The 15,029-nt window shown below is 35.8% G+C and overlaps 1 protein-coding gene across 3 annotated transcripts in view; it reads right to left on the reverse strand.

The window, feature by feature from the left end:
* Positions 1-15,029, reverse strand: part of SNX14 (sorting nexin 14) — a 55,245-nt gene that overhangs the window by 22,789 nt on the left and 17,427 nt on the right. For 2 of the 3 annotated variants that reach the window (XM_084515909.1, XM_084515911.1), the window contains exons 7-17: positions 14,852-14,936; positions 12,971-13,127; positions 12,585-12,660; positions 11,863-11,907; positions 11,690-11,770; positions 11,433-11,547; positions 9,229-9,384; positions 8,859-8,983; positions 7,220-7,278; positions 4,040-4,066; positions 246-378 (exon numbers count right to left, since the gene is read on the reverse strand). In XM_084515909.1, coding sequence (XP_084372035.1) covers positions 246-378; positions 4,040-4,066; positions 7,220-7,278; positions 8,859-8,983; positions 9,229-9,384; positions 11,433-11,547; positions 11,690-11,770; positions 11,863-11,907; positions 12,585-12,660; positions 12,971-13,127; positions 14,852-14,936 — 1,059 coding nt within the window. The remainder of the gene's footprint in view (positions 1-245; positions 379-4,039; positions 4,067-7,219; positions 7,279-8,858; positions 8,984-9,228; positions 9,385-11,432; positions 11,548-11,689; positions 11,771-11,862; positions 11,908-12,584; positions 12,661-12,970; positions 13,128-14,851; positions 14,937-15,029) is intronic. The other variant, XM_084515910.1, reaches the window with a different exon arrangement.

A 15,029-nucleotide genomic window follows, 5' to 3' on the forward strand; every position in this document is an offset into this window, starting at 1 on the left:
TTAGAAAACAATCTGACAATACTACTTTTATTATTTCTCTCCACTAAAGCTCAAAAGGTAACTGGGGACGTAGCCTTGACTTATGAACAAATACATGGAAAATGAGGCTAAGTTGCTGGTTTCTGATTACGTTATTTATGGAATACCTGCAATGAAGACAGCAAAAAAGACAAACTTCACATTTTCAAGTAGGAAGGAAAACAAAATGATTAAGGTCAAGTAAAAAACATAGAGCTTTTACTCACAAAGTCATCTTCTCCTTCATTTAAGTTATAATTAGGCAGCATAGCTCCTTCCATTGCAGAACTCTTGAATACGCCTTTTATTTTGTTGCCTATTCTGCTGATTCCAAATGATTCTCCTCTTTTCTGTGTGGTCCTAGGATTACAGAAGCCAGAGTTCACAGTACAGGGCATATTACACAGCAGCTCAGCAGGTCATTGCCCAGAATTTGCAGATTAAGAGGAGAAATAAAAAAAAGCAGACCCACATAGTCAATACCTCTACAATTCCACCTAACTTAAAATTCATTTATGGCAAACTTGTTTGTTGATCAATCATCAGAATTTCTTGATTGGTCTTACCAATTATTTCTTACCAAGAATTTCTTGATTGGTTTGGATTTCCCATCTGCTTAACTATGAGCTAACATTAGCACTCTTATAACAACATCACAGCAGTGCAGTCCATAGAATAAACAATTAACTATGCAAAACAATTTTGTTATGACAGCAGAGACTCTGGTATTCCTACGGGCATGCAGACCAAGAAGGTCACTAACTCTGTCCTTTTCCACGTACTCTCATTTAAACATTTATCCACTGTTGCCAAGTACTATAAATGGTGTAGTTAGATGCACTTTTCACATAAACATCCCAGAATTTTACAAGCATATACGATTCAAGATAGATCTTGACTTTTAAGCATTAGGGACAGACAAAAGGAATGCACAAGGAACAAGACTGAGCATGAGACAAAACAGATGCAACTGAAAAATCTTGGCTTGAAGAGTCAGCCTGAATGAAAGATGAAGAGTAACATTTTCTTAAGAAATAAAGCAACTTACGATAATGAGTCCTAGAAGCAACAAGTTACAGAACAAGACAGTTTGGGCAGGAATAGCACTCTGCACTGAGAGAACAATTTCACAGCATTCTTATGGCCTTACAGAAGGCCTAGTAGAGAAGACTGTTTCTTAAGTAGAAATGCAAGTCATGACTAACTCTGGGAAGAAAAATGTTTATTGTGTGTAGAATCAACCTGAGGTTACTTACAGCGATTTGATACATACAGTTAATAGGGAAGAACATTACAGATTACTAAGACTCAATGGACAATTAATATTTTACAGTACCAAAAATATCCTAAATAAACGTGGATTTCCTTTAAATGAAAAACGTCAATACTACTTTTTAGTAATTAGTAACAAAACAAGCAGGTAACGTGTCTCCATCCCTCATAAAACTATGCAGCCATCACCAGTTGCTGACTCAAATCACCTCTGTGTTACTAGCAAAAAACATCTTCCTGTTTATAAAGTTTACCCAGACTGTGTACATGATTAAAATTGCATAAATAATCCACTGTTCTTTCAAGTCTTTTGCTTTTGCTCTCTCTTATCATTACCAGCTCCAACAGAGGCAGGCACCATCTCTCTTTTCCATCTCTGCTAACCAAAGATAAGGTTGCCTGACTGCAGCATTAATCCATGCTCAAACAGTCCTACTCAATTTAAAAACAACTTCTGTGTGCTATTGAGCTGAACTGAACTTCTTCCACATCTGGGATCTACCTGAAGCGTGTGCAGGAGCTTAAACACAAGGCTAGCAGCATATGAATGGTATTCAAAGCTAAACAGCTTTATAAGAAGGTGAATACTTTATACTTCTGACTTGACTTTTGAAGTTTTTGTCATTCCTGTCAAAATTTTACTATTCGAAGTCTTGAGAACTGCAAATTTGTGCAAGCTTGCAGATTTAGTAGAGTATCCCAGGCTTGGATTTGTGAAGGTTTGTTTTCCCTCTGCTAAGGCTCTAGCAGTAGGCAGAATACAGCTGTGCCTGTAAGACCATACCTCACGAATAGTACTACACTGGAACAGTTTTAAGGTGACAACCTAGGATGGCCCTCTCTTCACAGTGATAAACACAAGTTAAGAACACACACTGGTGACTCAGAGGCTACACAGACACACAGTGGGCAAAATATGGTAAAAACATAGGACTGGTTTGGTAAAAAATACTTGAGCAAGCACACAGAGCATAAACAAGATTAGATGAGCATGGACAAAATCTGGGGAAGTTAGTAGAGACATGGAGATAACTGCATGTTCAGACTTTTGAAGAAGCTGAGCAAAATTAAAAAAACACCCAAGAATCAGGATGGAAAATAACAGATTCACTGGCTAGGTAGAAATAGAAGAAAGAACTTGAGGCTAGGTGAAAGGGAACAGATGGGATTAAGACATGGCCAGGTTCAAAGCGGGGAAGAAGAAAGAGGAGAGGCAGTGGCCAGTTTGGAAGAGGAACCAAGTCTGCCAAGACTTGCCAGTCTGCTACTGTCAACAAATACAAACAAAACTTTTTATTGGGAAAATATCCCACTCCCTCTAGTGCTGATCCACAAAACAGCAATGTTAGACCATCAAGGCAAGGCTCTGAGAGGGAGAGTCTGCAAGTGCCAACATTCCCAATGAATGATGTGATGACAGCAGGTCAGATTTATTTATTTATTTATTTATTTATTTATTTATTTATTTATTTATTTAGAGTTGCAGAATTTACATAAATGTAACATATAAAATTAGAGCTGTTAATCACTCAAGAGCTAGGAATTGCAGAACACAGATTGCCATTCCTTAATCATGGAGGGTCACAAAATAATTTTCTTATAGGATCCCTGGCTCGTTCAGTGCACAGAACAGATCTCAAGTGGCCGTCAAGTCAGGGCTATGCAGTTGAAGAAAACTGCTGTGAACCTCTGCATGGTAAAGTACCACTAGATAGGCTGAATCTATCAGACAAACTGATAGATATGTATGAAATCAGAGTATCATTTTTTTTTTGGCCCAAATCCCTACACTTGATTAGGAGAAATGCTGAGTGTGCAGAGCTGCACTTAAAACCAACAAGCTAAATTATATTAATGCTATTTCTTGCCCAGCACACTAGCAAATTATAACTCCATACACTGAATTGGCACATAAAAGATTTAAAAGTTTCCATTAACTTGATTCCTAATCTGTAAAATGAAGTTGCTGATGTTCCCTCAAGACTCAAGAACGCTATGAGTAATACATAAATACCGATGCTACCACTGACAATACAAAGGAAAAGCCCATAATGAAAAGATTTTTTTCTGAGTTTGGATAGAATGTATTTGAAGCAGCACAAATAATGAGAAAAACCACTGAGCAGCTATTAAGACGTTAATGAGTGACCACAGACTACCTAGAGCATGAATAAAGAAAATTATATAAAAAAAAAAAAAAGCACATGTTGTAATCAAACCTCTGACAGTCACAAGAAAGGCTGCATAGATGATTAATTTGGGAAATTGCTGTCTTTGAGTATTTAACTTTAAACATAATACTCATAAAGCAGTTATGGTTGCATGCAATGCCAAGGCAATTCTACTAGACAGCTGTACAAGGTAAAACGAGCAGTTAAGTGGATGAAACCTCAAACACAATCTGGAAATATGATATGCAGGGAAGAAAATTGTGGAAAACTTTGGAAGAGCTAAAAATCACAGGCAAAAAAACACTTCAAGTTATGTAAATGTATTTCCAAGCTAACAACAGACAAATAGTTAACAGCAAAGAATATTAATATTTTGCAAACTTATGAAAATTAGTAATTAAGCAATTTCTAAACAAATGTGAAGATGACATGGGGAGAAATGCAGTTAAAATATGACATTTGCATGTTTTTAAAAGTAAAACGGATGATTAATTGCTGTTATAAAGGCTGTGTGATGTAGTAATGATAGATGCAGCACAAGTAGCACACAACATTTATTGAGTGTTAGATAGACTTACCGGAAGTCATCCAAACTCAGGCTACTTCTGCAACAACAGGCACAAAAATTACCCTCGAGCCCAGGAGAAAATAATGTAAAAATAAAAAATAAAAAGAAATTACAGACCTATCTCAACAATACTGACTAGGGCTTGAACCATCACTACAGATTAATCAAAGCCATGGTAGAATAGAGTTCCTGACCTAAACTCTTTACAAAGAGAAATAAGAACAGGAGCCTGCACGTGTCATCAGCACCATTGCCTTTGAATTTAAAACCTTAGTTATTAAAACTTTTGAGCGTTCACTGGCATTCATTCTTTTTAAATCAGTAGCTGCTTCTGCTGACTTTCGTTGTTCAAGTTACCTTTCACAAGGTGCCAAGCAGGTAGCAAACTTCTTCTGTAATCTATATTGGAAAGTCACGTAGGAATCTAGTTCATTTGGTTAATATGAAGAAAAGCCTATGGACTTATTTTATATAATAAAGTCCTATGTATTAGATAAAGAAGAAAACACTTTTAATTAGAAAAAAAAAAATAAAGTATTTTAAGAATTGTCTCTTCTTTTTGACATCTTGCATAACTTGGTACATGGAATCAATGCCTCAGTCATCAACCCAGTAATTCCAATCAAAATGTTTAAGTTTATCCATAAATACAGCCACTGCACATGATTCATTTTTAATTCACTGGAGCTACTGAACTCTGGACAAACTGATACAATATTATATAGTTTACTGGATCAGAATACTCAAATTTCAGATTTTGTTTTGCAATAGGATCTACTTTCTAAGGCATTTTGCACTGTCTTAAGTCACGGTAACTGTGAAAGTGGAAACATATCCTAGCAAACTGGACCTGATGATGACTAACAGAAACAATTACATTACATACAATTACTTAATTCTGGGCGTTTTATTCCTAACCACTCCCCAAAGTTGTTAATAATTTCTTCTACTTGGACCTTAGCTTGAAAACTGTTTTAATTTGATTGCTAACCCAATGATGACAAATCACGATGCTTCTTCTCAAATTAGATATCAAGAAAAATTTCTTTACTATGAGGGTGGTCATTTATCAACTCAACAGTTTTCATCAGATGTTGTCTGTCTGATCCATACACAAGAAATTCTGATTGCTTTATACAGTTAAAAAAAAAAACTGATTAAAAATGGAAATTATACACTGATATATGTATCAGTGTATACTCCTCCTACTTTCCCCACTGTATTCTCTAGAAACTGCTCTATACAGATGACATTGTCTTACGATAACTAAAATCTTTCAACACATTGTCCTCATGTCCATTCCACTGGGATTGCCAGTCAACTACTTGATCTCAGACTTGTTAAAAAGCATCATCTATGCAATACATGCAAAGCAAAGCATCAAATCAAAGATGTGGAAAAGAAAACTAATCTCTTTGCCTGCAATTTCACTCAGCTGGAACTAATGCTAGAAGAAGGAAGAAGAGGCAGGATGAGGTATATGCATGTGGATAACATTTGGGATAATCCCATAAGTAATTTCTTTATTTTTTTCTGGCAGTCATTGTCCATAGCAGATTCTGCAGACAGAAACTCCAAAGCAACAAGCAACTACTTTCAGATAGGACCTCTGTTTCATAGGAATATTCACAGAGCCACCACTTCAGGAATATACAGTATCTCAGGCAGCAAGCCATAGTGTTGACTCAGGGCATTCAGATCATTCTAAAATTTAAAACAGATTCATTTTAGCTGTAACACTGTAGATGCTGCTTGAACTCCAAGGAAATGTACGACAACGGTCCCCAAACATAAGATTTGCTTATTTTGTAAAGATTTATTTCCAAAACTCCACCTACAGACTGCCTCTACTTTCACCCTTTCTTTTTTGGAAAGGAAAGAACCAAGAAGGTAGCCTAAATGTTTTCACAACTTAACTAGATTTAAGATGTGTGTGATAGGATACTTTCACCCTTAACATGAATTATTTTGGAGAAGATACCAGAAGGCAGATTTTTAGGTCTGCATGAAAACCTATAGACATCTTCAACAAAAACTGGAGTGTGGTTTAAGGTCACCATTCATAGTGAAATATCACGTAAGGGAGAAACAGAGTTTGGCCAAGCTGCCTTCTACACTTCCTTGCTAAGGAACAGAAGTTTGTCAGCACCAGTCTGAGAAAGCACTACTCTTAAGCTGAAGCCTTGGATCCGTGAGAACTACAAGGATTACATATAGATGTTACAGCTGGAGATGCAAGAGAAAAACTGCAGTTTTTGAAGAACATTAGCAGAGGAGAAAGGGATCTCACATTACTTAAAACTCATAGTAGGTTATGAGTCAAGAGGGCTGTTGCTCAGTATGTGTTTATGCAGAAAAAGTTAAATAATTTGCTGTTACTCCTCCTGAAGGTACTGGTTACTGTTGATCTTAGTTCATACCAAGAAAGAAAACCTACCCAAATTAAAAACCGTCTCACTTAAGTTTTCCTTCTTTTGGCTAGAATGTAAAAGTAATTGATTTTTCTATATGACTGAGACATCCAAAACAGGAGAAAAGAGATGAAGAGAGACCTGTCACTTACTTGTCCCGAGCCCACAGTGGAAGAGCTCTCTCATTCATGCCACAAGAGATGCTTATTTTTCTTGTTCACAGACTCCTGGAGCCTGAAGGGGTCATGCAAGTATATAGCCCTAACCCAGAAACAAGGCTCCTGACACTACATTTCTGCAATGAATGTGGATAATTGAGGGGACAGAAAATATGTTTGAGCTAGAAGAAATAGCAAATCTTACTTGTCACAGCAAGAGAGAATTGTCATAGCATGAACGAATTGGCTACACAATCTCTTTAAGAGCTGAAATCCAAGGTGACCCAGCATTTCACAGCAAAATGGTATTCATAATTAGTCACTTGTAAGATGGAAATAAAGTGTTGATTTTCTTATTTTTTTTCCTCATTGTACATTTATTTTTCCCCTTCTCAAACATCGAGGTCTAAAATCATATTTTAAAATCTTTTATAGAAAATACTTCAAATCAAAGAAACAGCCTGTATAATTTTTGCTTACTCTTTCAACATGTAACCTGTCAATTTAAGAGAAGTACCACTGGTTAGTATAAGGCAGTAGCAAAAATTCCATAGTTTAATATTTTGAAACTTTCAGCTAGAAAACAAAGAAAAAAAACCTTAAAGATTCTACCACACCTACCTGTTAAACTTTGAATTGCGTGTCGGTGACTCTGCTCCTCTTAAAAGGTGCCTGAAGTACTATAACAGAAAAATAAAGTATCAAAGAAAACATTGGACTGAGGTGAGGCCTCCTATGCAATAACATTGCACAATTCCAAAAAAGAAAAACAGAAGTAAAAGGCAAGCTGACCATAATTGAGGAGCTAGAACATTCATCCAGAAAAGGACAGACTGCAATTGTAGTAAATGCTCCCAGGACTACTTATTTTAGTTTACATAGCCTTGTAATTCGAACAAACTAAAACTAGGCACTGTAATCCATGTCTCTCCTTGCTAAAATCAAGCATCTGAAGCACTACAGCTATTACTGAAAAGGTGACCATCAGTATCATTTTTGAGAGATACACTTTATGAAGTGTAACACCACATGAGGCAAGTTCCCATTTCCAGAGTAAGTCAGAGAATCATACAACAGCTCAGGTTGGAAATGATCTTTTGGTTGGAAAAGATCATTTATTTCCAACCCCCCTGCCATGGGCAGGGTTACCACCCACTAGACCAGGTTGCCCAAAGCCCCATCCAGCCTGGCCTTGAACACTTCCAGGGATGGGGCATCCACAGCTTCTCTGGGCAGCCTGTGCCAGGGCCTCACCACCCTCTGAGTGAAGAATTTCTTCCTTCCATACAATTTAAATCTCCCCTCTAATAATTTAAAACCATTCCCCCTCATCCTGTCATTGGCTGACAAAGCAAAAAAATGCTCTTCATCTGTTTTATAAGCCCCCTTTAAGTACTGATCATCTGCAATGAGGTCACTCTGGAGCCTTCTCTTCAGGCTGCACAGCCCCAGCTCTCTCAGGCTTCTTCACAGGAGAGGTGCTCCAGACCTCTGATCAAATTCATGGTCCTCCACTGGACCCTCTCCAACAAGTCTGTCCACCAGAACCCCCAGTTCTTTCTCTGCAGTGCAGTCAATACAATCTGCCTCAAATGTGAGAAGCTTAGCACGCAGCCTGATTTATACAAACTCTAAAAGGGACAAGAACTCAATCAACTACTGTGTTTAAAGTGTTTCCTATTAGAAGGCTTTAAACAGCTGTGCAGCCAACAGGAAGAATTTTAAACATGCATTCAGAACCCAGTTTTCATCGCTAATCATAGAACCATCTCAAATTCCTAACACATCACTTTGAATGATCTTCCTGAGAACACACACTAGACTTTCAAATTTTGGAAGAAGTAACATTGAAGGAGCCTATACAAAATCTTTGTAACTTTAAGTACCATTTCATTTTAAAAAGAAAATACAGATATGCTGAAGTGTGATGGGTCTATTATGAAGATTACTTTTGCACCAAAATTGCAATTGTAAAAGAAGGGAGAGTGTGGGGAGAGATGGATTTTGCAAGAGCAGCGCTATACATAAATTATTAAATCAAAAATGAATAGACATTGGTTCTTTTTATTCTGTTGATGTGATGTTGAGCTAGAATAAATTCATTTTTCTTACTGAGATTTAGTTAAACGCCAGAACTCAAAACCAATTGGAAAATGAAGACTTTTCTCAGTTACACATGCACGTAACTTGTAAATAGTGTATCTTAGGAAAAAAATACAATCTTTCTTTAGGACTAACATTTCAAATCTGTCAGACTTACCTCATCACTGTGACAGAACATAGGAGTAAAGACATTCTCAAGGAGAGAAAGTACGTGCTCGTAAGCTTCAAAAAGACACCTCATAGTTTGAAGTTTCACAACATCCTCATATGGACCTACAGCAACTACAGAAAATTTGGAAAAAAAAAAAAAATCAGCTTTTCTTTGCAAGCTAATACAAAGTTTAATACAAGCCTGACAAAAATAGAAATAAACTGATAAAGCAAGGCTTAAGCACAGCATAGGGGTAACATCTTAAAAGCTACAACAAAAAATAAGGATTAAAGACTAATTCATCTAACACAATCACTTTATTACAGAATTCTGTTCAATTTTCAGTGTAAATGATTTCTTTCAAATTCAAACTTACTTCTTTGAATCTCTTCCACAATAAATGGGTCAAATCTAATCTTGTCAATGCTTTCATCCAAACAATAGGTTTTGTAAATTTTCTGGACTTCCTCATGAAGAGCCATTTTTTCAGTGTCTGATAGTTCTGGTCGCAAAATTCGGTCATTGAATTCCTCTGAGAATTAATGGAGAGAAAATGCATTTGTTGATCAACTTGGCAAACAAGTATCAGCTTGAAGCAACGTACAACATCAACTCATTTTCCAGCAGATACAGTCATTCAGAAAACTTTAAAACAAAGCAAAAACAAACAAACAAACAAACAGAAGACATCTCAAAAAATCAAGGTAGCTGCGTTCTTATTAAAATTTAAATGTGTTTATATAATTACTAAAAATATATTGCCATTAAAACTAATTTCTTCTTATCATAGTGAGGATAAATCCATGAAGATATAATTGCACAGGAAGAGCCTTAACAGCCATTTAAACTAGTCATCTGCCTATTCTGCTGCTATTTCATTCCTAATATCCAACGCATCAGTAATATCTTTAGTATCAGGATAACTTTAGAATGCACTTCCCCAACAAAAAAAAAAATATTTTCAGCACAATCATTGTGCAATCCTACTTGATTTATTGCTTGTCACATCAATGGCATGAACGCTATCCAAAAAGAAGGGAAAATATGGTAGTATTCACTTTGTTTTTCAATTAATAGACAGAAATAAGCTTCTTCAGAGAAAGTCTTTCAAGATCCATCTGTTTTTTTGGCATTTAGTTTCCTTTGTGAGTCCACAATATTTCTATCAAGTGAAAAATCACCTACAGTAGGTATTTAGTTGAGATAGCATAATTTGAGAGATATAAATCTCACTCTCAGTTTTAAAAGGTAATCTACAGACTCACCATCTTCAAACATCTTAGAATGGCTTGGGTTGGAAGGGACCTTGAAGATCATCTAGTTCCAACCCCCCAACCCCCCCCTCCTGCCATGGGCAGGGATGCCACCTACTAGATCAGTTTGCCCAGGGCCTCATCCAACCTTGTCTTGAACACCTCCAGGGATGGGGCATCCACCTCTCTGGGCAACCTGTGCCAGTGCCTCACCACCCTCTGAGTAAAGAGCTTCCTCCCAATGTCTAATCTAAATCTCCCCTTTTAGTTTAAAACCATTCCCCCTTGTCCTGTCATTATCTGATTGAGCAAGAGAAGTTTAGAAGGAAGAAAATTCTGAAGCTTAGAAAAAAGACTGGTCATTAGCAATAGCCAGAGTCTGAGTAACCTTCCCGCTAGAGGAAGTAGCTCTAGAGAATTGTGTTGGCTTAGAAACCTCTACACGTATCACCAGCATTAAACTAGTAATCACTTTGCTGAGAGTTTCTTGACAAAAAGCCAACATGTTTGAAGGATACTGAGCCCATAAGAAAGCACAGAAAGAAAATGCACAGAGATCACTTATATTTCTTTTATATAATAACTAATGACTTCTGCAATGTTTCAGAGATAAAGCCTGTCTAATTTAAATAAACATTTTTTGCTGCTGTACATATGAGCTTGGGATATGAAGACAGAACCATTATTTCCTATGTAACACAGAAATACTTGTTTACAAAAAAAAATGTATTCTTTTGGTAAACCAATCATTAACCACTAGTTGACCAAAAACCTTGAAATAAATCACTAAATTACAGAAACTTCACAGAAAACCTTATCACTGGAAAGCAAAAGGCTTTTCAGACAACACTTATGTAAAGGTAAAACCAAATGCAAGGTACAGGTTACTGAATAGGAGGAGTTTTCAACAGTTTTCCTGTTCTTGGTATATTTCTGCTCTTTACAGAGGCTTTAGAGATAAAAGAACACGAGAATTTTTTCACAATGTATGGCTCATTTTAGGAATACTTTAGTAACCACATGTTTTAAAGATACAGCCGTACCTTGTATCTATGGCCAGAATTTTCCCCTTACAAGGATATTCTATTTTAAAATGTACAAACTTTATCAATAAACAGAAATAAAGTTACAACCTAGAGTCCACAGACATTAACATTGCCAAGATAAGCATTGAAAAAATCAGTACATAATTAAATGAACACAAATCCTGAAAGACAATCTCTTGCGTAACAATGCTGCCTTGTTCTTAGGCTCATTCACTTAAACGTGCAAATGCTTAAACCTTTTAAAGATCATCAAATATACCTCAGCACACATATAATCTTACCTACAGTCAGGCAGAACTGCAGCACATGGACTGCCCCTTCCTGTTTCAGGAAGTTCATAAACCGAAATAAAAGGTCTTGCTGATCTCGGATCTCCTTTAACTCCAGTTTCAGGACCTTAATAGGAGATTAAAAACACGGTCAGCCAATTTTCAAATTTTCAGTAAGAACATAAAGCAAAATGCTGTAGACAAATGTATCAGGTAAAGTAAAGTACTTAGGCAAAACAGGAAAGCAAATAAATACTGCCTTTGCTTACAGATGGCTTTTTATTTCTTGGCTCTGCAAATTTCTGAAGGAATGGAACCAATGAAGAAGTAGGTTCAGTTGCTTTCTCAGGCTGTAGAAAAAAATGACAAAACACAACTGGGTAAGAAAGCTCCTTTAACAGAGGAAAAGAAAATGGCTAGTTTTAATTCTGTCTTTACTCACTGGACTGTCATCAATGAAGATCAGCAGCAAATGGTTGACAGTGTCCTGCAAGAAAACACAGTACAAAATTAATATTAAAGAAATAACAAACTAGATGAAAATCATTTCAGTATCATGTTACACCCAAGTTTAAACCTATGAATATACTAATACTTAGAAAAAAACAACAAATAATACCTACACGACTACAGTACCTTCTACTTGCAGTTATGCGATACATTTATAAGCACTGCAATTCTGCCTATTCATATATATACATAAATAAAATTGAAGATGGCATCATTCCATCCAGAAATAAATGCATTCTTATTTGCAGAACTGAAGACAAAATAACACAGCTGCAAAAAGAACGGCTTACTTGAACTGCTATGAAGATGCATACAGCTCAAGTTCAAGTAATTGAGCCCCTGCTGAAATGTAGATACATCAACTTGAGGGTGTTTATACTCGCATAGCACTCTCCTGTTTGACAAGAATTGTAGTACTTCATTAAAATTACATTCTTGAGAGATCACGACAATATTGGATTTTAATCAGCTTCAGTCAGTTAATCATTCAAATGAGTTATAATGAACAAAAATGTTGGCCAGACACTTTTTCCTTTTACCCAGTCAAAACCCATAGCAACTAAACTATTGTGCATCATTTGTTTTACCACAATATACTTAGGAGGAAAAACAGTTATATTAAATAAAGATCATTCACACGTTCCAAAGTCTTACAGGATCTGCTAAGAAATCCATAGAGGGAAGGAAAACAGAACCAGGCAGAATCTCTCTTATAAGAAGTGCCAGGGATCTGAAAAGAAAAAAAAAAAAAAAAAAATCAGTACCCATACTAGATTACATCAGTTTTAAGGTAATAAAGTCACCTATAACATTATATTTCACTAGTAAATATTTTAATATTTAAAAATGCATTTTAAATGTGCTACAATTACTTTAAGATTGATCAAAAAATCTTAAGTAAAGAGCTAACACTAGCCTTGAACAAGCAAAAGCATAACAAGGAGTGATATGGAAGATGCCTCTAGAATTCATTCTTTCAGGCCCCAAAATTACAGTACTATATCGTAATGCAGATATACAACTCTAAATGCTTTTTATACCTGCATTCTGTTGATTTGGGGGGTAAAATGTAAGGAAAAAGAAGTTCAGTAAGTTTTCTTAAGTAGTGAAGTTCATCTCTTCGGCTTCTCAAAGCAACGTGTAGTTCTGGTCCATACTCTTCTAAAGCAGCTTGCTGTAGAAATTCTGCATTTTTTACTGCAATAAATAAATAAGTATTAAAAGTTGTTCCAGCTTTTTGTTATTGAGAAAAAAAGAGGTGATCACTTTTCATTTGAGCTAAAGATTAATACTTTCAGTACATGTACTACTGCCAAAGGGATACAGCGTTGTAACTTTAAAAAAGAACCTTGGCTTCGACTTGGAAGGCTGGCTATGTAATAATAAAAATCTCAAAAATAAGAATTCCTTCACCATATAACTGAAGCTTACATGATTTCCAGAATGATTTTTTTCATTCATGATTATTGAAGAATTCAACGTTTTGATTCTTCTAAAAATTTGCACTGCCCAAAGTACACCTCTATATGCTTCTTCCTGACTTCCTTCTTGGTCTCTAATTCACTAATTCTAATTCTACTGTGCATATAGTGAGGAATTACTAGGAGAGGTAAAGGTAAGAAGAGTAGAAAAAAAGGAAATGTTCCCTAGAACAATAATTTTAAGAAGGATATAGAAAGGAAACTAACAGAAAAAGCTAAGCTCAACTAGCCACCAAAGCAAGGCCTGAGAGCTGCCTTCAAAGAACGTGTGATAGGTGGCTGGTTCAGCAACATTTACCAGAAAGCATTGCTAAAAGTCATTTTCAGGTGCTACTTCATATATCTGCCCTCAGAGGCTTCTCCATTGAACAACTGAAGAAGATGGCTGTTTTCAATGCTATACATTTAAAATCCAGTTCTTTGCTAATAAAGAAAAGTGTTTTCAACTTCTTCATAAAAATCAAAGGAAACATTAATTTTGGTGTAAAAGTTACTGCAAGATAATCTAGCATTTGAAACTTTTGCTGTGCAATGAAACACATCTAATTCAGTCACACTGTATCTCACTTTATTCATGCCTACTACTCACATGTTCAATAAGAACTTCCAAAGTTCAAATAACAGTATGTATTTATGGATATCAAGCAGATGTTTTGAGGGAAGAGAGGAAAGTTCGTGACTTCAGTGAAAGTAAACATCTACCACTTAAAAGTTGAATGAAATCACGTTTAGTAGATACAGTGATGTGGAACACAGCCAGTGAAAAAAAAAAAAAAAAAAGTAAAGATAACTAATTTCCAACAGCAAACATTGTATTTTTCAATATTCCTTCAATAAGCAGTTTCAGTAATTTTTATACTAGGCTAGTGAAGTATTTGTATTTTGATAATGATTAAATATGCTACTTGTCCAAGTCTATAGTTCATAAACATAGCTTTTCAATATAATGAACAATTCCACTAACTACTCACCTTAAGGTGCAGATATGAAATCAGTGTTAGGTGTGAACTCATTCTGGCTGTAAGAGTTACAGTGTAAGAGCTATAGTTATACTGCACAGACATGCAACTCCTTTCATTTATAATGGCTTAGCAGTAACACAAGAAAAACTTCAAGAACCACTGTTAGATGATCTTGATTGATCGGAACAGACAAATACGTTCTCATTTACCATACAGATAAAGAAGTTTAGTACTTCAAAGTTATGGGGATGCATGAATTCTGGAATTCAGAACTGAGAGACTACTTGTATCATAACATTCTCCTTATTTGTCTTTGCAACCTCCAGAAGTAAAATGTGAAAGGATTACTTTTTTTGTTGTTGTTGTTTTAAAAAGGTAACGATGGTGGAAAGATTTAACAAATATAATGAAACATGGAAAACTGAACACTTTTATACTTGCCATTTGAAGCTGACAACACATCAAGTCTTTACAGTACCTTTCTGCCTGGCTTTGGCTATCACTTCTATGTGCTTCATTGCTGCCTTGAGCATTTTCTTTGTTACAACAGTTGGAATATCCACCTAAAGAGTAGTTGCAAAACAAAAACAGAATTATTCAATTTTTTTCCTGAAAATATATTAAAGATCACAACTACCAAACATACTAATTTGCTC

The sequence above is a fragment of the Aythya ferina genome (assembly GCF_964211825.1).
Source record: "Aythya ferina genome assembly, chromosome: 3".
Classification (NCBI taxonomy): domain Eukaryota; kingdom Metazoa; phylum Chordata; class Aves; order Anseriformes; family Anatidae; genus Aythya; species Aythya ferina.